General features: G+C 40.9%; 1 protein-coding gene across 12 annotated transcripts in view; it reads right to left on the reverse strand.

The window, feature by feature from the left end:
* The window catches only part of LOC132795911 (basement membrane-specific heparan sulfate proteoglycan core protein), a 102495-nt gene that overhangs the window by 9508 nt on the left and 67625 nt on the right, over positions 1-25362 (reverse strand). For 2 of the 12 annotated variants that reach the window (XM_060806870.1, XM_060806872.1), the window contains 19 exons: positions 17051-17272; positions 16365-16658; positions 16013-16090; positions 15687-15701; positions 15229-15362; positions 15058-15151; positions 13898-14287; positions 11602-13826; positions 10322-11408; positions 8494-8639; positions 8231-8411; positions 7097-7703; positions 6767-7029; positions 5967-6138; positions 5478-5890; positions 4976-5414; positions 4205-4451; positions 3959-4133; positions 710-778 (listed from right to left, as the gene is read on the reverse strand). In XM_060806870.1, the coding sequence (XP_060662853.1) occupies positions 710-778; positions 3959-4133; positions 4205-4451; positions 4976-5414; positions 5478-5890; positions 5967-6138; positions 6767-7029; positions 7097-7703; positions 8231-8411; positions 8494-8639; positions 10322-11408; positions 11602-13826; positions 13898-14287; positions 15058-15151; positions 15229-15362; positions 15687-15701; positions 16013-16090; positions 16365-16658; positions 17051-17272 (7251 nt within the window). Of the gene's footprint in view, positions 1-709; positions 779-3958; positions 4134-4204; positions 4452-4975; positions 5415-5477; positions 5891-5966; positions 6139-6766; positions 7030-7096; positions 7704-8230; positions 8412-8493; positions 8640-10321; positions 11409-11601; positions 13827-13897; positions 14288-15057; positions 15152-15228; positions 15363-15686; positions 15702-16012; positions 16091-16364; positions 16659-17050; positions 17273-18567; positions 18835-19038; positions 19106-19247; positions 19401-19905; positions 20023-20894; positions 21087-21247; positions 21422-22020; positions 22414-22903; positions 23453-24128; positions 24255-25362 lie in introns of those variants that run through there. The other 10 variants (XM_060806859.1, XM_060806862.1, XM_060806861.1 and 7 more) reach the window with 10 other exon arrangements.

A 25362-nucleotide genomic window follows, 5' to 3' on the forward strand; every position in this document is an offset into this window, starting at 1 on the left:
ATAGTACAAGAGCATTAGCATATTCTTTGACGTCTATTTAACACTTTCGCCACGGTTAGTACAATACTAGTGGTTGAATTCCCGTCACAACTGCTTCAAATCGCATATCACGTATACGAACCGTTTGCCAAGTAACCAGCATGCTTTAAATGTGTGTTCGTCAACTGTTCTATGTGTGTGTGCTCATGTGTATGTGTGTGTGTGTGTGTGCGGGGAAATTGCAATCTCACTACAACTAAAAATACTAAATACTCAGTACAAAAAAATACCAACTAATTGCAAGCAATTTCAAGGAAACTGTGGAATGTGATTTGATTTGATTTGATTTTAATAGCGTGAATAAATTGGCACGTTTTGTGGCACTTTCGTTAAATCTTTTTTGTATACACAGATCGTAGGACTAGTGTTAGGCTTGATAACGGCATTACAGGGCCAATAGATGTACATTATTTGTACAATGCACAAAAAAAGAAATTAAAATATTCAAAGTTGGTAGTGTTATAATAATAATCATAAACAAAAACGAGATAACATTGAAAGTGGGTTAAGTAGCAAAAAAAAAAATTAATAAAAAATGGCCAGAAAATAAATCATAAGCAAAACAATAATAATCGTAATAATAATCAAAATAATAATGATAATCGCAAAAGATACTAGTAAATATGTTCTTGGGCTTTAGCATGATTAACGGGCGATATCGGCAACACACCTGCGCATATAAATAAAACCATGCAGGGATAATCGTGGCGGCCATACACACTTGTTGTGTACTTTTTTTCTAGGGTATTTCAATTGATTGTTGTTGTTGCGGTTGTTGTTGCAGTTGTTGTTGCAGTTGTTGTTACAGTTGGTTGGTGGTTGGTTGATTGGTTGTTGTCGCAGTTGTTGTAGTTGTTGCCGCATATATCATATATATATATTGTGTATATAGTATAGGGTTTATACCATGCATATACATGAATATATATATGAATTGTATGGATTATGTGTACATGAGCATATATCATTCAGATTCAATCAGATTGGTATTGTTGTTTTTTTTTTTTTTTTTTTTTTTTGGTATTTTATCATTTGCAAAGCGCACGAAATAAATATATATATATTTTTATATATGTGTGTGTATGTAATATTGTTTTTGTTTTTTGTATGTTTTGCATTTTGCACAAGCGCACATGTAAGAAAGAGAGAGAGAGACATAAAGAGGGAGAGAGAAGAGAAAAAAGCAGTAAAGAAAGAGAGAAATAAAATATATATATGAAATCATTTGATGTGTACCATTTGAAAAGGATTTCTGACCTATCAAGAACTAATGTAATTCATAATTTGTTTTTCACTTTTTTTTTTTTTTCAATTCTTCTTTGGCAGAGCAGAGCTAATTTGAAACTTGACGATTTTTTTTTGGTATTTTGAATTTGAATTTCAGAATGAATATAGAAATTGATTGCTTTGCCAATGTTGTTTATAGTTTTTGCTTTGAAACTGATTTTAAGTTATTCAAAGGTATAAAATACAAATAGATGATTATCTAAACATTTTCAACTTTCGAGATTATTTACAATAGATTAATATGTGTACAAAGATTTGCTTGTTTTGTACATTGATCACAAAAAATATGGTATTTGGAATTCACTGTATTAATACATATATTTTTTTTTTTTGGCTTTTGCATATTTTTTTTAATTATTTGTTTTGTTTTTTTTTTGTGAAGTGCAAGTGCTGCTTGTGTGCAAGTGAAATAGGTGAGAGATCGATGTGAACATCAAAAAGAGAAGAATGTGCAGTGCAGTGCAGTGTTTTTTTTTTATTATATATTTTTTATATTCATATTTTTGTTGATTGATATTGTAGTTATGTTGATTAAAGACACTTGAGAAAATGTAGTTTTTCTCACGCCGTTGAACCATATTTAGGGTGGTGGGAAAAATGAACAAACACCAGAACAAGAAACGACAAAGTGAACACGTATCCAACACCAATATATAAAAAAAAAACAAAAATTAAGGGTGGCCCAATAATAAATAAATACAAACAACAGACACAAACTCAAAAATCAAAAAGATGGCAAACTTCGATGTATCAAAGTTGGAAATATCCTTGCACAGGTTTCAAAAATAAAAAAAAAACTATAGCATTATTTTAGGATGAAGCAAAAAAAGTTCTTAACTTTAAGCAGACAGACAAAAAATGGTATTTTTTTTTTAGTATTTAATTTAGTATCTCCCTTGCAAGAACATTTTTTTGGTACTAAAAGAAACATTAATCAAAATGTTAATATTTAACGAAATAAAAAGAATATATTAAAATTGTTTGCTTTACACAATTTGATGTTGTTGTGTAAAATATGTTTGTTAATATTTTGGTTTTGTTTTTTTTTTGTTGTTTTATTTTTCACTTAGTGGATTTTGCTGGGACTTAAAATGTATTGTATTAGATATGGCAGCCACTTGTAAGCTTAAAAATTTAAAAATATTATCAATATGTGTGTTTTATGCTTATGTCGAATGCTCTTCAATTGCATTAAATATGAAAACAAAAAGTATCGTGTGTTTTTACATATAAAGAGAGTTAATCGATATAATTGAATTGAATTCATTGTGTGTGTGTGTGTTTTTTTTTGGCATTTCTTTCTCATTGCATTTGTAAGTTTTGTGTGTTTCACTTAAGATTAAGGATTTGAAAATTTGAAAAGTATCGAAAAAATGGCTGCATTGGGTGGGTGCTTTTTGATTACTTGAATTTTTTTAGTATTTCTTTTTTTTTTTTTGTTTGGTTTGGTTCTTCGAGGCATGCATTGGGCAGTATATAGTTGGTAATTATCTTTAGCTTTCTGTTGAAACAGATTTTTCGTTTTGTATTTTACAAGATGAAGTTATCTTGGGGCAGTTAATTGTTAAAGAGTTTTGACACCATCACCAGATTTGTTCTTTTTCAGATACTTATAAGTACATATAGATACAGATAAAAGTTTTTAGGTGTCTGTGTGTGTGTGTGTTCTTACATTTCAGAGAGTTACAATTGTTAGTGGCTTTCTGTGTGTGTGTGTGCGTGTGTTTGGCTTATTGTCATATATACAAAGTGTGGTTTTGTGCCCTAAACCCGTTTCCGCATCCATTCCGTTTCCATTTCCGCTTCCGATTACATTATTCTTTTCGGTTGTTTTTTGGTTTTTTTGTATTTCTTTTAACTCGCTTGTGAACTGTGTATGTGTATGTATGTGTGAGTGAGTGTTTGTGTGTATAAAGTGAAGGGATAGTCAAGATACTTTGGTAGTTTTCTCAGCTCGCGTATTTACAGAGTTACTGAGTTTTTATCGGGGGGGTTCTGAGTATATTATTTATAAGGATTGAGTGTGTGTGTGTGTGTTTGTGTGTATAGGTGTTTAGTCAAAAAACGTTGCTAGATATACACATATGTACATACATACATATACATATGGATACAAATACAGTTACAGCATAAGGAGCAAGATATAGTAGATATATAGTATATAGAGATACAAAGAGATATTGATAAAAGAACAAAGTAAAATCAGCGAGCGAGCGAGCCTTTCATCTTTCAATCTGCTCTGAATAATATTGCCAACAAAAGCCTAATTCTTCTTTGGTATTCTCAATTTTGCCTTCTTTCGATCCTCTTCCTTTTTGGTTAAATTTTTTTTGTTTTTTTTTTTTTTTTTTGATTTTTTAAGTTTTAGAAATTCTCTTGTCTGAGAGCTCTCCTAACACTTTGACGTAAGAATCGTATATAGTATATATATAGTTTTGGGATTGTGATTGTGTGTATGCGTGTGTGTGTGTGTGTGTGTGTGTGTGTGTGTGTGTGTGTGTGTGTGTGTGTGTGTGTGTGTGAGATAAGAGATATTTCTGTTCTGCTGTTTCGCATTGTCAGACCTGACATCTGTGACACAACTGACACAATTTGGACTGACGGGAAGGAGGAGGTGGAGGGGTCTACTCACTTAGTACACGCAAATCAACGGAGGTCTGTGGCAAACGCTGATTGTTCTCCAAGTCATACGAGTCGCAGATAAAGCGACCGCTATCCTCGATGCGCAACGAATTCAGGATCAGAACTTGGCTATCGGGACGCGCATCGCGCGGCAGTGGTTCATTATCCTCACGACGCCAATTGAACTGCAATCAATATCGAATTCGAATTCAATGTTGGGGAACGGGGAATGTGGAAAATGAAAATGGAAACTCACCTGAATGTTATCGCTGTGTGGCTCACCACGTGATGTTGTGACACTGCAACGCAACTGAATGCTTTCACCCTCGCGTCTCTCTTGCAGCTGCGATTGCGGCTGCGCCTGATAGTTGGGACGTCGCACCACAACCTGGGCATTCTTGCTCACATTGCCGAACTCGTTGGAGGCCGTGCAGCTGTAGCCGCCAGCATCGGCTGGCGTGATGGCCTCAAAGCGCAGATATGGTCCATCGATGTAGACAGAGCTAAACAAGTGAAATCATCGAGCATCATAATAAGTTGCATCAAAGTATGGAAAACAAGTAAGGGGACTACAGTCGAGTGTGCTCGACTGCGAGTTACTTACTACCCATTGAGAATAAAAGAGAAATAGTATAGTACTCATAATAGAATATACCAAATTCATATACCATAAAAATGTTGAAAATATACCAAGAACTATATTTGCCATATTGATATAGTAGCACATGCTAAATATACTATAGAGTCAGAGGTAGAAATATACCAGATTATCACCGAACGCAACTATGACCCTAGATGTTCTGGGTGTTCATACAGACGGACGGACAGACGGATAGACGGAAATGGCTATATCGTCTCAGCTGTTGAAGCTGATCAAGAATAAATATACTTTATAGGGTTGGGAATGCTTCCATCTGCCTGTTGCATTTCCTGAAGGCACAAAGTTATAATACCCTTCTACCCTATGGGTAGCGGGTAAAAATCCAAATGAAGAGCTGAACTTTTGTGGTTTTGTTACTGCACTTACCTGGGCAATGGTCGATTATTGTCGGTGGTCCAGTGCACGTCCTCGGGTCTGGCATTGGTCACCTGGCAGTAGATGGCGACGTTGCGATCGGGTTCGACCTCAAGCGGAATGCTGGGATGGAATGTGATCTGTGGCAGTGGCAACAGAACCAGTTCACGATCGAAATGGGCAACGATATAGCCACGTTGATCGACGGCATTGCAGCGGTAAGTTCCCAGATTCAGTTGCGTCACAAATGTGATTTGCAAAGTGTTTTGCTCGGAGCGAACATTGGGCTGCATTGGCTGACCATCGGCACGCACCCAATGGGTTTGGCCATAGGGACGCAGATCGCAACTGAATGTCACATTTTCGCCAATATTCGTATTGTAGATATTGTCGGCGCTTGGCTGCTGTTGCCTGTTGTCATAATCATCGGGATGATCAACTTCGCCAATAGCTGCAAAATGTCCCAGAAGGTTAATCAATTATAAAGTGAATGAAATTGTGTGCTGGGACTTACGATCGGGAATATCGCCACGCTTCTGCTGCACAAAGATGCGAATCGATTGCTCATCGCTGCCAAACTCATTGGTCGCCTCGCACTTGTAATCATTGGCATCGGAAGCACGCACCGAATTAAAGTGCAAGAACGCCTGATTGCCATGGTAGGCATTGGCCTGGATTTCCTGTATATCGCGCGTCTGATGGCCATCGGGATAGATCCAGCGCACCGAGGGATTCGGATAGCCGCTAGCCGTGCATATGATGTCAACCTCATCGCCGACGGTATAATGTCCCGAAGTGCTGTCCGCGGTGATCGTGACCACCGGACGCTCCACCACACGCAGTGTTGTCACTGAGCTGACGCGACCCACAGAGTTCTCAGCCACGCACTCGTAATCGCCGCCATCGGCAATTTGGATGTCATCAAAGCTGTTGCAAGATAGAAACATAAACATAATATATCGATCTATCTATCAAATTTACTATCGATATGAATTGTACTTACAGCACGTAGCCCTCGGCCTCGACGCGATGACGTGGCGACAGCGGAGCACCATCGACACGACGCCATTGTACCGTAGGCGCGGGAATTCCAGTGCCCGTACAGTAGAGCATTCCCTGTGATCCAACCAGAGTCGGTTGCGACGGTGAAATGTCAACGCTCGGAGACTCCCGAGCTGCAAACAAGTAAATTATCGTTGTTGTACAGATTAGTATTAGGATCAGACTGTGCGGACCTGTCTTATTACCGACTCCATTCTTATGTGCTTTTTTTTTGGTAGTTGTTCAAATTTCATTTAAAACATTATAATTATATATATGATTTGGAGACAAATTTAAATATACATTACATTACCCAACATTATTGTTTAATAGAGTGAGGGAAAGCATCCGAAAGAAATAGAGCAAAGAGAAGTTTTTAATGCAACTATTACGGGTACTTTGGCTTTGGTTTAAGTTTGAACAAAAAATATATTTGCTGGATAAATAAATTTGAATTTGAAATAAGTAATTTAAATATTTTCACATTGCAGAATTCTCAATTGAATTTGTTTGTCTACAAATTCAGCATTTCCAGTAAAGTTTCCATGGTCTTCCGCTTATTGCCTTTTAAAAGACTTTCTATACTTAGTTTTTAGAAGCCATCACAATAAGTAATCAAGTACGTTAAATAATCGAACTAAAGTTTTAAGTAGTCAGTCAGTCATGTATAGAAATCTTTTCTTTAACCAAAACGAATACTCAATTAATAAGTAATAAGAAAGTTAGAAGAAAAAAAAAATTAAAAATGAAGTATTCACTTACGATCAATATCGATACTCGCGCGAACTTGATCTTGGCCATGGGCATTCTCAGCTATGCAGAGATAGAAACCACGATTCTCGATCCTGGCGTTGATGATGCGCAACACATTGCCGGTCTGATGAACATTCGATGCGAGCTGTTCATTGATCTTGGTCCATTTGATGGTCGGGTATGGAGAGCCGCTTGACTCGCAAGTGATGCTAAAGTCGCTGCCCTGCACGATCGTGTTGGCCTCGGGGAAGCGCACAATAACAGGTGCAATGCTAACAAAGAGAAGAGAGAGAGAGTTAGAGATAATAAAAGAAAATAATGATGCGTTAGTACACCTACCCATCGCCAGATGGCGGCTGCTGACGCTGCTCAATGTAGACGCGAGCATCCTCAGTGTAGTTGCGTTGACTGCGCAGATCGATACCGACACACGTGTAAATACCGGAGTCCCGAGCGGTGGCATCACGGATCTCTAGCGTGTCGCCGCTGATGATGATGTTGCGCTGTTGCTGGGGATTGAGCGGATAGCTGTCGTGCAGCCACTCGTAGTGCAACAAAGCGCCGCTGGTCGATTGACAGGTGAAGCGTACAGTGTCACCGGCTTCGCCATTGTAGTCCTCGGGCTGAATGTAGACACGTTCACGGGGTGGTGGCGGCACTGGGGCATTGCCACGCACATAGATCTGCACGTATTTCTCATCGCGATCGTATTGATTCTCGGCGGTGCAACGGTATTGTCCTTCATCGGATTTGCGAGGCGATTCGAAGATCAAGCGACCGCCATCGGTGCGAATGTGTCCATCGGCCTGGCCATCGACGCGTGTCCACTTCACTGAGGGAGCGGGATTGCCATCGACCTGGCAGGTGATCTCGTATGCTTGATACTCGTCAATGGTCACCGTGGACGGCAGATCGATGATGCGAGCGGGGGAACGTTGCGATTGTTCTGTGGGAGCAGCAAGAGGAAGGGAGAGAGAGAGTTAATCAGTCGCGGGAATTTACTCACAGTCGGTTGAAAACAAAATAAATTCAAAAAAGAATAAAGAACTAAAAAGAATTTCGATTTAATATAATATGGAGGGTATAAATTATTTCATTTAGAAGAACTAAAATGGATTAATTGAAAAAATGTTTAAAATAAAAATAAATCATGAAAATTTTGAACATTTTTAAATAAAATATAAGTGTTTAGATATTTATACTTTGGTGAACCTTTTGTTCTAAAAATAAAAGTTAAATATATAAAAAAAATTATATTTTTCAAAAAAACTACTTGAAGAACATAAAAAAATGCTACTACTCAATTATTAAAAATTGTATCTAGTAAAAATTAATTGAGAAGCTTTTGCTACCATAGCGAGCCAACATTTCTTTGGCATATCCTTTGAGAGCCGCATTCAAGTGATACACAAAAAGAGTTTTCATTACAGATTTAGCACTGATGTGAGGGAATTAAGAATCTATAAGACTTACGTGTCACAGTGATCGAGACACTGTCCTCGAAGGTATGCGAGGTCTGATTGTTGATTGCTCTGCAGGTATAGACGCCAGAATCGCTCAATTGCAGCTGGTGGATATAGAGATCACCGCCATTGACTTCGGCGTTCACTGGCAGCAAACTGTTCTGTTTGTACCAACTGACGACAACAGGATCCTACAACAACAAAAAGTAACCGCAAATGTTATAGTAAACATATGTAAAATTATCTGAAATCACTTATATATAGTACACTCACATTATTCCACTTCATGCGACCGCTGCACTTAAGGGAGACAGATCCACCCACTGGCATAATCGTGATCTGGGGCTTCGAGATCGACACAATGATCTGGGTGCGAATATTTGGTAAGTCTGTTGGGGTTGGTTCCGGGCTGCCATTGTCTGATGGCGATGTGGAAAATATATACATACAAATAAACGATTAGTTCAACTATATTTGCTACAACAAAACGAAATACCAGTTAACATTCTCAACTTTTTACTATCGATTGTGTTAGTGACAAAAATAAACGAGAAAGGTTTCACGATCGAGGTCAAGTGTCAATCGGAAGTTGTTGTTGGAAGTAGGTTCTATGTACTTTTTAGATACACATTCAGCATGGGGTAGGTAAACATTTATTTTATTTCTTTCTAGTTCAAACTAAGACTGTGACTTAAGTGAATAAAACGATCACAGTGTTACCCAAATAAATTAAACTACGACAGATTATTTAAAGCTGATTTGGTCGTAGAATTGAGTTAGTTGCAGCAGAGGGAGATATAGAGAGACACAGAGTGATCTACAGAATCCAAAGTTGTCATAATTATCGCCTGGCCTAGAGAACGAACTAAACACAAAGTTATTGAACTACTCTAAATACAGAGAGTATATTAAAACACACTTAAAGAAATAATCAATACTATTTCAATTAAACAACAACACAAGTTTTGCAATTTTCAATTGCTGCTGGAATGAAGAGCAATCGCTCCTCTCGAAGGAAAATGCGAAAGTGACTAAAAGGTAGAGCACACAGTCATATCATATTCCCAACATCGATTTCGTTATCCAATTTGTCTGAATTTAGAAAAATAACTTCCATACAAATGGTATAGTTCCAATTATAAATTCGAGTAAAATCGGAATTGGGAATGATTACTAAATTTAGCTACGAAGGAGTTGAGGAAAATGTGGTTGAATTACTGAAATGTAACTCATAAGATATCGTAGTGAGGGAATTAGAGGACAGACATTAAAAGTAAAGGGAATTAGATCTCTATTGTGACGAACATATAGTACATATTAACTATGCTATGTATGTATGTGTGTAGTTGGTTTTCGTTTTTTGCAGTGTACAGGTAAGTTTACAAAAGTAAAGAGACATAGAGTAAAATAGAGACAGAGACAGAGAAGGAGCGATAGTTGTTGTTGTTTGTAGAGTTTGAGTTTGAATCGCTCGATTGATTGGTTTGATTGATTGATTGACTGATTGATGGGGTCGCGAACCTCGCAGTTGGCAGCCATTGCGCAGTTTCGTAATTTTTCCTATGATTCTATTGTCCTTATGTATCATCAGTGTGTCATTGTATGATATTGTCTCGTTGGGCGCAATATCGAAAAGAAAGCCATTGCAACAGAATCCCCCGATTGAATCGCATATCTTGGGCGGTTCTTCAATAATGCGAGATGTGTCTAGAATGTGGATGGATTGGATGGTTTTGTTTTTTGTTGTGATGATTTGTCAATTTGTTGTCGGTTTGATGATTGAATTTGTTTGTTTTTTTTTTCATAAATTTCAAAATAGATTTCAATGACAGATTTTTGGGGTAGGGTAGGAAGACAGGCGGATGTATGAATAAGAAAACAAAGTTCAAAAAGAATGTTGAAAAATTGTATAAAAAGTGACATCGCAGCGCGCTTAAAAGTAAAGTTCAGAAGGAGAATGGGCTTGGGGCGTTAGGATAAGGTGAAAATGTCGTTGGGGGGCTCAAGTGCTTGGGAAGGATAAATGTGTGTAGTTCTATGTGTTTGTTTTTCTTTGTGGCGGTACCTCATGTCTTCAAGAATCTACTGACTGGCTACTTACCGTATTCCGTGCAACGATCGCCGGTGAAACGTGGCTTGCACACACATTCGGGATAATCGCTGTTGCCCAGATGACAACTCTGGGTGTTATCCTTGTGGCATGGACACGAGACGCACTGATTGTTCGCAGCGCGATAATGCAAGGGGGCGCAACTCTCGCACGAGTTGCCAACATAGGCGGCAGGACACTGGCATGTCTCAATGTCGACAGCATGCTCGGCACCGGGCTGAGCACGATCCACGGACACTTCGAGGGTAACATCTTGAATGGACGTCCTGGTGGTGGGTATCTTGGGTGTGGCACGAATGAGCAGATGCTCCACGTTGGTCAGCACACTCATCACATCGCTGCGCGTGGCAGGCACCGCGCGACCCGAATCCAAACGCTGCCATTGCTCCTCCTCGCTGAGCACAACGCTGTATTGATCGCTATGCGAGAGCTCGGCAGGTCGTGACCAAATCAAACGAATACCGTTGCCAATAAGAATGACATCGTTACCGGGCTGATACGCGGCAAAAGATTCGGCATTCAGGGTGTAGTTGAGAGCGCCGCCATAAGCATTCAATTGATTGCCTTGTACATTGCCGCGCAGACTCCAGTATTTGGTCGCATATGAGGGGTACGAATAGGTGTACTTATTGTTGGGTACATCCTTAGTCAGGTTGTCTCTGGTCATCTCCTGGCCATCTTCGTTGGTGATCAGCGCTTGGTTGCTGATGAAATCAACGGCGATCAGTTGGCGATAGAGCGACGCTGATTGACATTGGGTCGACTGGCCGGAACAGAAGCATTCCTTGCAACCGTTCGGGGTGTAAAGCGACAGTCCGAAGGTACCATCGCGACACTTGTCACAGCGGCTGCCAACCACATTCGGTTTGCATTCACAGTAGCCGTCGCGACAGCTTTGGGTGCCATCGCTGTTGCAGTATTCGCATCTCCTCTGATCGTCGGGCCTTGGCGGTGGTGGCTGTGGCTGTTGTCCGTTGCTATCGGGCTGGCAGTCATAGGATGAGCCGCGTGTGGCATCGCCCACATAGCCAGCGGCGCACTGTTCGCAGTTCTCGCCTTCGGTGTTGTCAGCGCAGTTCTGCAATGGGGGGAAGAAAATGAAACGTTTTAACGGACTATATTTAAGTACTGGTCGAGTACATTAGGTCGTGTTAGACCCATCACAGTTAATCGGAGACCGTTTGAACTCCAATAAAAACTTCTACAAGAACTATAACTATTTTTTAGTAATTTAAATAAAATAAAATTTAATATAAAATAGCTTTGCTTACCAGACATTCGCCAGTCTCAGCATCGCACTGCGACGAGTGACCGTTGCATTCGCAGGGTTCGCAAAGACCGAGATAGAGACCCTCCTCGGGATTGCGCTTGTAGCCAGGAGCACAGCGTTCGCAGGACAGACCAATGTAGCCCTGAGGGCAACGGCATTCCTCCACTTCAAAGGCGCGGGGTGCACCCAGATTGGTGGACGTGGCAGTGTCGAGGGTGACCTGCTGGAGGGCGCCCTCCTTGGTGCTGGTGGTGTACGTGGCCTTGATGTAGATAGAATCGATTTTACTGAGGGCCATCAACAGATGCTCGCGATTGGCCACCTGACCATCGCTGCGATGCCAGGCACTCTCAAGGATGGGCACGGCATACGAGCTGGATTGGCTGGGGTTAACGGCAGACTTGCGATAATGGATGAGCGTTAGATCTTCACCACTCTTGATGACCACATCGGGTGCATTGTTGCGGGACATCAGACCACCAGGCAGTGGACTGTAGCTGACCGTGTAGCTGAGACGGCCGCCATATGCAGTAAGTTTGTTTCCCAAGAATGCAGCGGGCAGACTCCAATATAACGTATCCGAGCCGTAGTCCGATTCCGAATAGAACGAGATGCTGGTCTGTGCCGTCACGAAGGGCACAGTTTCGGGTGCGGTTTGGGTGTAATCACGCACCAGCTGGAAGCCATGTGGCACAGAGGAGCGTCCAAAGCTGCTGGTCACCTGATCGCGATACCATGAGGTACTGTCACATTCGGTCTGCAGACCGCTGCAGAAGCACTCAATGCAACCGGTGAACGTGAATGAATTGAGATGGAAACTCTTGGGTGCGCAGGTGTCGCAACGCTCGCCGGTTACCAGCGGCTTGCATGTGCAGCTGTTTTCGCCCACATGATAGGTGCCCTTGTCGTTGCACGTAGATTCGGGTATCTTGCGACAGTTGCCGCCGGGTATCAATGGGTTGCCCTGATAGCCAGCCGCGCAGGCCTCGCAGCGGCGACCCGTGTAGCCTTCGTGGCACTTGCAGCTGACATCGCCGTCGGGACTAAGTTCACAACCGCTGGCAAAGTTATTGCTGCCACTCTGGGGGCAGGGGCATTCGCGACATGCGATGCCACGACGTGGGTCACCGTAGGTGCCGGCGGGGCAGGGTTCCGGTACGAAGGGCACACAGTGTCCCAGCCAGGGGCCGCCAGGTTGACGCACGTAGCCAGGGGCGCAGGTCTCGCACGAATCACCCACATAGCCGGGAGGACAGTTGCATTTCTCGACCAAGGAGGCGCTTCCCAGACCCTGATCCGAGGTGCCAGCTGAGTCCATCACAATGTTAACTACCTCCACTTCTCGTGCCACGGTATCGATGTAGCCCAGGCGAATCAACACATTGTCCACATTGGCCAGAATCATCATGATCTCCTCACGCGTCGCCTTGCGTCCATCGGGCTTCAGCCAGTTGCCGGGCAGGAAGGGAACCTTCACCTTATTCGAGAGATTGGGTTGTGTGCCAACACTGTGCGTGAGGGTCAAACGATTGCCGGTGATGATGACATCGGGTCCAAATACTTGACGTCCATTGCCGAAATAGCTGACCTCGTACTTGAGCGAGCCGCCATAGGACTTGAGCTGATTGCCCATGTAATCGCTGGGCAATGCCAGGTACGGTGTTTGGCGACTGTTGTACTGCACATCGGAGGCACGGAACTGCACGCCATGATGCAGATTGAGCACATTGTGTCCGGGCGATTCATTGATCACGATCTCGTGGTAGGGACTCAGCTCGACGCTGACGACACGATTCGCCTGAATTGGCGGCTGGATTGCATAGATGAAGAGATTGGCGCTGTCACAAGAGCTAGCGACACCGAAGCAGAAGCATTTGATGCACTCCTCGCTAGAGCGTGCCAGCATATTGAAGAATCCTGCCGAGCAGTATTGATTGCGATCGGGTGTCACCTTCACGATCGTATCGGGAGTGACAAAGTGTGTGCCGCGTGTATTGATGATTTCACACGAGTATGCACCGCTATCCTCGTGACGCATATCGGGACAATAGAGTTCGCCGCGACCATTGTTGCTCTTCGATGTACACTTGTCGGGAACATGACCCCAGTTCAGACGCCACACAATTGTGGGCACTGGCACACCGGTGGCTGTGCAGGTCAGTTCCAAGGGTTGACCCTCGAGCAGGGATTGCATTGGAGGCGGTGGACGAATGGGCACAGGTTCCACTGAAAGAAAGAGTTAAATATGAAGAGTGTTAGTTATGAAAATTTCTTCACTTGCATTTTGCAAAACTTACTGCAACCGATTTCATCGCTGCCATCGCGACAATCGTTGAGATCATCACACTGGAAGCTCTTGGGTATGCAATGGCCGCTGGAACATTGGAATTCATTGTAGCGACAGGGAGCGCCACTTGGTTCGGGATCACACGATTGCTCATCGGAATTGTCACCGCAATCGTTTTCACCATCGCAACGCCAGGTGCGTTCCACGCACTTCTTGTTGCTGCACAGGAACTGATTGGGTTGACAACGACGTCCTTGGCTGCAGCTGTGCTCGTCGGAGCCATCGGAACAGTGGGGAATGCCATCGCAAACGTTGGACTTGTCAATGCACTCGCCGTTCATGCAAGTGGCCTGATATTCGCTGCAAGCTGTCGGTGGACGATCGTGTCCGAGATCGTTAACTGCAAAGAGAGTTGGCCCAAAAAATGGAAGGGATTAATGGAGGAATACTTTCTTGTTGATGGTTGCTCCAAGTTTCCTGTAAACACGCTTACCCAGTTCGTTAGCCAGTAGCGGCGTTAGCAATAAGAGAAAATAGGTAACGTATATTAATTACTATATTTAGTCAACTAACAACTAGCACTGAACGTACATAAATCAGAGAGAGAAAAAGAAAAATAAATTGTAGTGAATATAAAATACAGCTATTGAATAATATTTGACTCGGATGCAAAGCATCAATTATGCATTTGTATTTGTAATTATAAGTCAAGTATTCACTTTTACTCTGTAATTTATATATCTAGTTTGTATAATTATTAAGTATTATATATAAAATACTTAACAAAATAAAAATTTGAAATTTGATTGAAAGTTTGTTGTGGAAAAGATTGTTAAAGCCATTTGTATAGCAAAAACTGCAAATATTTTTGAACATCGATAATCTGATAAATACTTTTTATAAGAAATTTTAAGATTCAACTTTCAAGATTCAAATAATTTGAATTATTCCTTTTTTTTATAAAAATTTTAATTAAAATAAAGATTTTCTACAATTTGTATCTCCTACCTAGACCAAAGAACTCGAGATCTATATGTGGCACAGTGCCATATTTGATGCGATTCGATTTGGGCTCCTCGTATTTGTGCTGACCCCAAGCTGCAGTTCCATTGGATAAAACATATCGAAATTCACACCCAAACCCGAAAATTAAAAACAGGATCTACTTACAGCGTTCGACAGTCAGATGAACGGTAACCTGTTGGCCCTGCACGTAGTTGGGATAGCCGACAGCTTCACACACATAAGTGCCAGAATCCTCCACCTGCAAAAAGTAAAAATCAAAAAGGTTAGTAACACACTCATTCATTAATACTTGTATATGGTATACTCGATACTTACGCGAATGTTGGGAATTTCCAGACGTCCGTTCTTATCGGTGAAGCCAACTGGCAAAGGACGACCGCCGGGACGTGACCACCTGACCTTGGCGCGAGCTGGACCCTCATCACGACAACGGAAGATGACCTCGCGACCTGTACGTTGCCAGAAGAAAGCATTAGCCACATTCGTATACAACAAGGTATTCTAGGGATAGCATAGCAATAGATCTGCGGGATTTCATACAATCGCTGTGAAGGGATTTTTTGTGGGTGTTGTGTTTGGATAATCTAACAAGCTAACTGGTAGCTTTTTTCTATCGGGAATTTACATAGTAAGTACTACAAAGTGTGCTGACAATAATAAATTTCGACACAGAATATACAACGTCGAGCCGAGCCAATTTGTTTTGTTGCTGGTGCTGTGCTGTACTACACTTATATGGTGTGTAAGTATGGTGTGTAGTTAGGTCAACTTACCCTCCCTAATATATCCTGCAGGTATTTTAATTGTAATAGGTTATGGCATTGTATTTTTTTTTTGTTTTGGTTGGGTTAAGCATTTAAAAGTAATGGTAGAACATTATGTAGAGTAGAAGAAACATACGAGTAGAACATATATATATATAGATTTTCTTGTTGGTATAAACATAAATCGTTAAACTCTTCCGCAATGCCTTGCAAACTAGTCTAATTTCAATTTATCTTCTTTTTTTGTAGATGCAAGGCATTCTTTTTTCTTGAGCTTTCACTGCCACGAACAGTAATTTAAAGGAGATAGTGAATTCCTGATTGGATTTACTTACTTTCTTTGATGATCTGGCTATTGGGATAGGTCTTCAGGTTCAATTGATTATTACGTCCAGTCGATTGAGGTTCTTGGGCTGTGAATAATAAATATAAAAATACAGAGTGTTAGCTTTCCATCGAATTGCATTTTTAGTTTAGTTTCCATATTCTTTTTTAGCATAGTCTACTGCGTGATTAGCCTTCCCGATTAGTAGCTACTGAGGTTGGTTAGTTTCAAGATAGACTCTGGGGTGATTTTGCTGTAATTGTGGTGTTGGCTGGTGTTTGCAATGGTGATTGTAGTACTCGATTGTAGTGGGTTTCGTACTGGCACCGATTACTTTTGGGCTGGGGTACAATCGAACTTACTATCGATCTCATTAGTGATGGGACCGCAGTCCAGCTCATCGCTGGTATCGAACGGACAATCGACCACGCCATTGCAGCGCAATCCGTGCGCAATGCACGGTCCATTCTCACAGCGGAATGTTGTCGACGGGCAAATGATGCGCAGCGGCATCAATGAGGTTGTTGGGCTTGAGCTTGTTGTCGTTGTTGTTGGTGGTTGTGGGACTGGTGTTGTGGTCATTGTTGTTGTCGGTTTGATTGCTTTGCTTGTTGGTGGAATGCTCGAGGTTCTCCCGCCAGCAGTATGTGAATGACCTTATGGCGTATATAGCGAATGCCGTGTGATTGTGGGCGTATAGCGTATGATTGATGAAATGATTGACGATTGAATGAATGATTGATTCAATGAATATATAATTAAATGATTGATTTGTTGAACGATTGCTGAATTCAATTATATGATTGATTGTTTGTATATTGATCTACTACATGAGTGATTAAATGATTATTTGATTGACTGTTTGATTGATTGTTTGTATATTGATTGATTAAATTATTGCTTGATTGAATGATTGATTGATTGGCAGCAACATTTAGATAATGATTCTATTGTTTAATATTGATTGATTCGCTGATGGACAATGTTGTTGTTGCTTGCTGATTGAATGATTGAACGGAAGCGACCCCATATCCCGTTGAGTACTTACCACAATTTTGCTCATCGGAACTATCCTGGCAGTCGGTTTGGCCATTGCAACGCACCGCGGCGCTCACGCACTGTCCGTTGCGGCAACGGAACTGATTCGCCTGGCATTGCAGTGGACAATCAGCCTCATCGGAGCCATCGATACACTGGGGATAGCCATTGCAGACATCATCCAGAGACACGCAGTCACCATTGCGGCAACGGAACTGATCCGAAGCACAGCCTATATTCAAGAGAAGGTGGAGGGGAATTGAAAAATATCGATTAGTAAATGGTTTGATTGAATACGCATACGCTACGACTGTACGGAGGGAATCAAAGTAGAATTACAAGTATATTCAATTAAGAATTCAGAATTTATAGAAAAGCAAAAAAAAAATAATAATAATAATTGGATTCTTCAACAGTGCATACACATGTGTAACTTTTCAGAATAGTTTTCCGACTAGCATGCAGATCAGCTTAAGAGCTAACTAAGGATCATCGATATAAATAATAATGTAATAATTTAGATATAAGGACCATATTATATAGCTAATCTATGCAGCTACGTACTAATTGAATAGCATTAAATAAAAGCATAGTGCAGTAATAATTTAACATAAGTAAATTTCGTATTGTTTTTGTTTTTGTTTTATCGTATTAACCAATGCAGTTCTGTTCATCGGAAAAATCTTTGCAGTCGTAGAAGCCATCGCAGTGCTGTGTTGCATTTATGCAAAATTGTCGATCGTAACAGATAAACTCATTATCCTTGCATTGGGTACCTGTATTATCATTATCGTTATCGGGTTATCGAGTTATCGGTTATCAGTTATCATTATTACAATTACAGTTTGTGCAATTGGCAAAAGAAGAATTGTCCAAAAAAGAATGGTATACGAGAAATAAGCAAAAGAAACAAATTTGTGAGATAGATAAAGATATATTTATATATAGAGAGAGATAGGTAGAGAGTGAGAGAGAGCGACGAATAAGCGCATTGCGGTGAATGTGCGCAAGAGTGGGTGAAATATACAGAGCAACAAATGAAGAGTACTATATAAAGCAAAGTAGTTGAAATGATAGTCTACGTTCACACAATTGATAACTTAAGGTGCCTGTGCCTCACATTTAGAAAAAGATACGCCATCAATTAAAGTAAATGATTAAAAAAAGTAAACAAAAGTGCTTCTAAAATTAGAGAGCTTAGCAAGAATATTGTATAGTCTATACCACGAAATAGTTATGAAAGTGTTAAAAATTGTCTTCTATCTTGTTTTAGTTAAATATTTACTAACATTGGTTAAAGTACAAGATATATTTTTAATGCGTCTGTCCGTTTCCGTTGAGCCTTGTTGTCGTATGATTAAATTTGAATCGATTAATTATATCTAACTGTCGTATTCGTGTAATAAGATTATTTTTTCGCTATTCCCCTTTAAAACCTGCTCTATTAAAAATTATTTGAGATCACCTATGTGTGTCATAAGAAATGAGGATGAATTGAATTGTTAATAGATATGAATGCAAACTTACAGTTGGCCTCGTCGGAGTTATCCTCGCAATGACGCTGGCCATCACAACGTTCCACCTCCGAGTAGCATCTGCCACTGGGGCAAGTGTGCTGTGGACACGGGAGCGGTGAATATGATGGATAACGTGTCGGCTGAATGGGACAATCACGCTCATCACTACGATCGTTGCAATCGTAGTGACCATTGCATTGTTTCGAGCGATTCAAACACAAATTATCGCAAAAGAATTGATCCCTGTGGCAATCTTCGGCAGTTTGGCGAGTGGTGGCTATGAGATGGCGATTTGGTTGCGGTTATCATGCGGTTGATTGATGAAAATGTTTATTCATGTCGATGCGATGGTTGTTGTTATCGTGTTTTGTTTAATAAGAAAGAGAGAAAGACAAGAGAACGCAATGAGCAACAGTTTCTTATGTTACACAATTAGATCCACAATCTGTTAAGCATCGTGTTAAGCATCACAAGTACAAACCTGTTCGATGTGCTAACCCCTCTCCCATGTATAACATATAACAGATTATCCCCAAAAATTGGAGATCACAAACTTACAAACTAATTATGCATACAGCTTGTTGATTAAAGGTGGATTGATTGCGATCGATAAATGGGGTCGCGAATTGGATTGGTTTTTGGGATAGGTTGGGAGAGTATAGAGAGAGTAGTTAAATCGAATTTTGTTACCCTGTCCCTTGCAGTTATCGGGCCATTCATCCGATTGGTCCTCACAATCGAAGTGGTCGTCACACAAATATTTTTCATTGATGCATTCAAAGCTCTGGCATTGCCATTCATTTGGCAGACAGTCTCTGAATCTTGTTGTGGGCGTGTGTATGTCTACATATATGTATGACGAGATATATATATACATACATATATTCATATATATATACATATGTATGTGTGTGTGTTTGTGTGTAGCGCATGTTTGATGAGAGCAAAACACCATAGGAAAATAAAAAAAAAAACAAAACAACAAACAAAATTGAATGGACATTCACAAATTATAAACAATGGGTGCAAGGCAAAAGAGCAAGGACAACAGAATACAACAAAGAAATAGAGAGAGAGAGAGAGAGAGAGAGAGAGATAGCGAAAGAGAGAGATATAGAGAGAGAGAGAAAGAGAGAGAGATGAATATAAACAGAACTTGTAGCGGTGATTGGGTGCAAAAAGAAAAGGAACGCTAGAGAGAAAGAGTTGAAGCTGAAGACTGGAGCTGAAACTAAACTGATTAATATCGATAGTTAAATAAAATATCGATAAATCGCTAGCGATAGTATTTTGTGGATTTGTGTGGATTTGTGTGCAATATGGTTGATCATTTGTAAAATTGTGTTACCCTGACAATCGAGCTCATCGATGCCACCTTCGCAATCGTTGCGGCCATTGCATCTAATGGATTCATGGACGCATTCTCCATTGCAAGCAAAATAACCCTGCAGACATGCATTGCCAGCTTTAAGCAATAAACATACAATGAAAAAATGAACAAAACAAAAAACAATATATCATGTAAACAAACTTCTTTAACACGCTCATAAGTTGAACTATGAAACTAGCCTACAAATAAAATTTAAATAATAATAAGCCAAACTACTAAATAAAGAAGAAAGCAAAGTTTTACGATAGTACTACAATAGTATTGCAAATTACTAAATGTTGCAGCAGTCGGGAATGATGTAGTATGACATGATATTAAGGCTTACCGCAATTGTGCTCATCGCTAGCATCGGAACAGTCCACGAGGCCATTGCACTGCAGTTGCGATGCAATGCAATCGCCCGTGTGGCAGCTGCGCCAATGTGCGATAGTAATTTTGTTATCGTTTATCGTCGATATGATGTGATCGTGTATTTTTGGCGTGTGAGATTGGTGTGGTGGAAGGTGAATGGTGAATGGTTGGTTTGATAGTTGGGGCACACAAAAACATAGAAGAAAAGCAAAGGCGAAAAGTCATTGCATTGCACGTTGATCGTTTGAGCGATCGATAGTTCGATAAATTGGCAGACTTAGTCTTACAGAAAGGCGTCGTCGTGACAAAAGGTACAATTACGCTCGTCGTTGCCATCGTTGCAGTTGACAATGCCGTTGCACAGCTGATCGCGTGTTATGCAGTAGTCGTCGCACTCGAACTCATGCTCAAGGCAATGCTCTGCAAAATGATCACGATCACGTTGAGTTGAGTTGAGTTGGGTGTGTGTGAGTGTTGTTTGGATGAGTAATTCAGTGTGTGAGAGTGTTGTGTTTGGTGGGGTGTTGTTAAGGATTAACAGTTGACACAATATCCATTTTGTTAGCAGCCTCTCTCCGTTGTGGATGATTGTTTACCTGTGAAAGCCGGACAGCCGAGCTCATCGGTTTCATCTTGACAGTCCGGATAGCCATCGCATTTCTTCTCTAATGGTATACACTGGCCCAAATCACACTCAAAATAATATAGATCGCACTCATTCAATGGATCATTGCCATCATTCTCATTGCTGTTGTCGTTGGTATCTAAGTCTGGGTCAGAGTCTAGATCTAATTCATGTAAATGTAGTGTGTGTGTGTGTGTATGTGTGTGTGTGTGTGTGTTTGTTTGATGAAAAGATAAAATAAATGCATTCGTAAGATATTGTATCCATGATGTGAAGATGACCTATCTACATATGTATGTATGCATATCTAGCATATGGCACTACCATAGTTCGTATCGTCATAGTTGAAGAGGCAATTGTATTCGTCGGCGCCATCGGCACAGTCCGTGATGCCGTTGCAACGCTTGTAGCCACTGATGCAACTTCCGTCGCCGCATTGATACTGAAAGGACATGCACTCGACGACCGGTCGACTTAGATTGAACTTGGCATGGAAGTCTGTATGTGATGTTTTCGTTTACGTTTACGTTTTCGTTTTTATGATCGTATGATGATGTATTTTTTGTTCATGTTGTTTGTTGTTGTTGGTGGTGGTGGTGGTGTTGTATGTGGCAGTTGCGAATATCACAGCACAGAGAGAATATGAGATATAGCATAGAGCAGAGACAGAGAGACGGCGATTCAACACAGTTGATATATGTATATATATATAGCGTGGAAAAAGAGAAGAGAGAGTACAGTTAGCGGCATGAAATATTCTAAAAACTAGAAACTGCAGGACCAAAGCAAAATACATAATTCTGATTGTGAGTGAATGTTAACTGGCTAAGTACCAATTGAATGCTGTTAAAAGCTAATTAATTGAGAGTCGTTTGGCTTTGCTACTTAAAGAACAAGTTTCACAAAATTATATTGTACCTAAATAATATTAATGTATTTAGTTTGCTATTCGGAATTTGTTATGAAAAGAAATTAGTTTGATTATCACTACTATTAAAACTACTTTTTTGAAAGGGAAAAGAATCTACTTCGTGGTGAGTGTTGATTATGATAAGCGGGATAGTAAAATATATAGTTGCTTCATTCAGAGTACTTACGGCAAGTGCTCTCATCGCTGCCATCGCGGCACTGAGATTTGCCATCGCAGACTTGAGTCTTGGGTATGCAACCGCCGCCGCGCAGACATTTATACTGTGTGTGATGGAAATACGGGGGGCAGAGGGCAAAGTGGGTGTCATGTAAAAATGCACAAGAGTGTGTGTGTGTGTGTGTGTGAGAGATGAGGTATGATGGGCGCTGTGAACTCACCTGGTCGCCGCTGCAATTGCATAGCAAATAATCCTCATCCTCACGCTGGTCACAGTCAGCGATGCCATCGCAGACGCTCTCAATTGAAATGCAATCGCGATTGTGGCACGCGAATTCAATGTTTTCGAGGCAATTGCTGGTGGCCAAAGGTGGCAATGATGATGATGATGACGATGAGCTGACTAAATGGTGTTGTGTGATTTGATATGTATGGTACGTATGTGTAGAGTATTTGAGCGTGGAGCGTAGATAGTGGAGTGGGGGGGCGGTAGCAAGGAGGCATATATTTATAATGATACGAACGTGAGCACGTGAATATGACAGATACACATATACAAAAACATAAAACGAGAGAGAAAGAGATACATAATGAGAGTATGAGAGAGAAAGAGAAAATGTGTGTACAGGTGTGTGTTTGGCATCAATTAAAATTGAAGAAGAATGCATACAAACTATAGAATAACGTAACATTAAATACTAAATTAAACGTTTAACTTTATAACTAGCTTTCGGTGTGTGTGTGTCTGTGTGTGTGAACTTAGCTTAAGTAAGTTTCAATGTTCGACGCTAGAGTCACAGACATGGCATGCACTTTGTAGTCGAGAGAGAGAGAGAGGGAGAGTCAAGAAATAACACCAGCACCCGAAAGTATGCAACACATTTTTAACCTACTCGCTGCACCTGTTCCTGCTGTTGTTATTGTTGGTATTGTTGGATTTGGGTTAGTGGTGATGCGACTTGCTGTTGTCGTTCTTGTTGTTGTTGTTGTTGGTTGACGTTCAAGCGCAGCTGGCGCCGCCGTTGTCCATGGATTATACACGGGGGCAATCGTCACCGACGGCAACGTTGGCCGCGTTACGATTGGTCCTCGTGTCGTCTGCGACGGACGATAGCGTTCACAATTGTCCTCATCGCTCATATCGTTGCAATGATGAAAGCCATCGCAACGCAGATGCAATGGAATGCAAACGTTGTTGCGACACTTGAACTGATTCGATGCACACGGATTCTGTGGCGTCGATTTGCCATATTGTTCCTTTGGCAAATACACTTGATAGTCGCGCATATCTTGTTCATCGAGCCCCTCGGTGTCGGTGTCGCGATTTTGATCGCGATCGTAACCCGTATTCAGCGGTGGACGAGGTCGACCACCGTGATCGCCATAATTTCGTATAATGCCGTCTTCATCGACGGTATCGAGATCGTTGATGTCGTTCGTCACTGTTAGCCGCATGCATTGATTAGGTTTTATTTTTGGGAGTGAGGATAAAGGGAAGGAGGAAGGTTGTGGGATCACCGCATGCAAAGCCGTTGACATTTTTGGGGATTTTGGTTTATTTTTTTGGTTTTTGTTTTTGGACATGCAAATTTTGTTGTTGAGCCAATTGATGGGATGTTGAAGTTGTTTTTTTTGTTGTTGTCGTTCCAGCGGTTGTTGTTTCGTGCAATTAATCGATTAGTTGGTTGGACACATTCGATAACCACAACCAATTTTTATACATTTTTGTTTTCGGGGAACGAATTGGAAAGAAGAGAAACAAAAATTGGAATTTGTTAAACGAAAAAAAATCAAAATCTTATCAAGTTGACACGCATTAAGAGCTACCACACAAAAGGACAAAGCAATCGAAGCATACTGAGAGACAACTCAGACAGAGGGGGAGAGGGAGACAGAGAAGACAGCAAAGGGAAACAATAGTTGCTGAAAAGTTAAGAAACCAAACACCACAATTTTAATCACCACAAAGAGAGCAAGAGAGACACAGAGAAAGAGAGCAGCAGAAGGAAGCATTACACTCTAATACACTTACTTAATTCATAATTTAAGATACAAGTAGAGAGAGACACACAGATTTATCGATAACTATCGAAGTCTATCGATGCGACAAGCACTTACCGCAGTCCTGCTCGTCTGTGTAATCGTTACAATCGTAGATGTTATCGCAATACTGACGGATCGGTATGCACTCACCGTTCCCGCAACGGAATTCATTATACAGACACTGAAGTTCATCGTTGCCACCTGATGTTATTGCGATTGTTGTGTTATTTTCAATGTGTGTGTTTGTGTGTGGTTATCGATTGTCAATATATTGTATGTGATTCGATGATGGGGGTAATGGAGTTAGCTATGTATGTAAGTTATGTGGCGAGAGCGGGGCAGAGGGACAGAGAACGCGAACGCGAACTCGAAACTGACAGCGCAACATCGTAGTAAAAACCGTAGTTGCAAGTGCGAAACAGTGTCGTGTGTGCCCCATTACTTACCTGTCACACACTCACACAAAAAACAAACACAGTACAGTTTCTTTTTACGGTTCACTCACACTCACCATCGCAATAGCGCTCATCGGATATATCCTCGGGACAATCGATGTTGCCATTGCAGAGGAGCTCCTTGGCAATGCAGGTGCCGTCATCACACTGCCACTTGTCGTACAGACAGGCTGCATGTGCAACAACAAACAGAAAGAGAGAGAGATAGAGAGCAAGAGCGAGAGAGAGAGAGAGATATACAGATATCAAGAGAAGAGCGGGAGAGAACTGTAAAACATACGGCAACCCTCCTCGTCGGAACGATCGTGCGGACAATCGGCGCGTCCATCGCAACGATGCACAATCGATATGCAGCTGAGATCGCGACAGGTGAACTTGCCCTTGGGGCACGTGTAGCGCAGCTTGGGCACAACTGTGCACCACAGCAAAATGCAGCAAGAAATCAAAACGGAGAGCATTTAGTTATGAGAGAATGTTCAGTGATTGATTGCTGATTGATGCATTGTGTACTTGAGCTCATAAGCTGGACTAAAACCATTTCAATTGTATTGATAAATAGAATTGAATAAAGTATTTAGGAAACTAGAGGCATATGATTGAAACGTGATTGAAATATAAAATATTAGGATCAGGTTTTTTTTTATAAAATAAGACAGTTCCAGTACTATTATTAAACACTAAGATTGATTAAGTGAATGATTGAGAAATCTTATTTGAATTGATTTCAATACAAATAAAAATAATCCTCAAATGATTTATATATCCTAATGTTGCGATTGCAATAAATGCAGAAAATGAACAAATTTACCATCTCTTCCATTTATAGACTTCTGACTAAATCTAGAATTTTTGGA

This window comes from Drosophila nasuta, chromosome X (genome assembly GCF_023558535.2).
Source record: "Drosophila nasuta strain 15112-1781.00 chromosome X, ASM2355853v1, whole genome shotgun sequence".
NCBI lineage: Eukaryota > Metazoa > Arthropoda > Insecta > Diptera > Drosophilidae > Drosophila > Drosophila nasuta.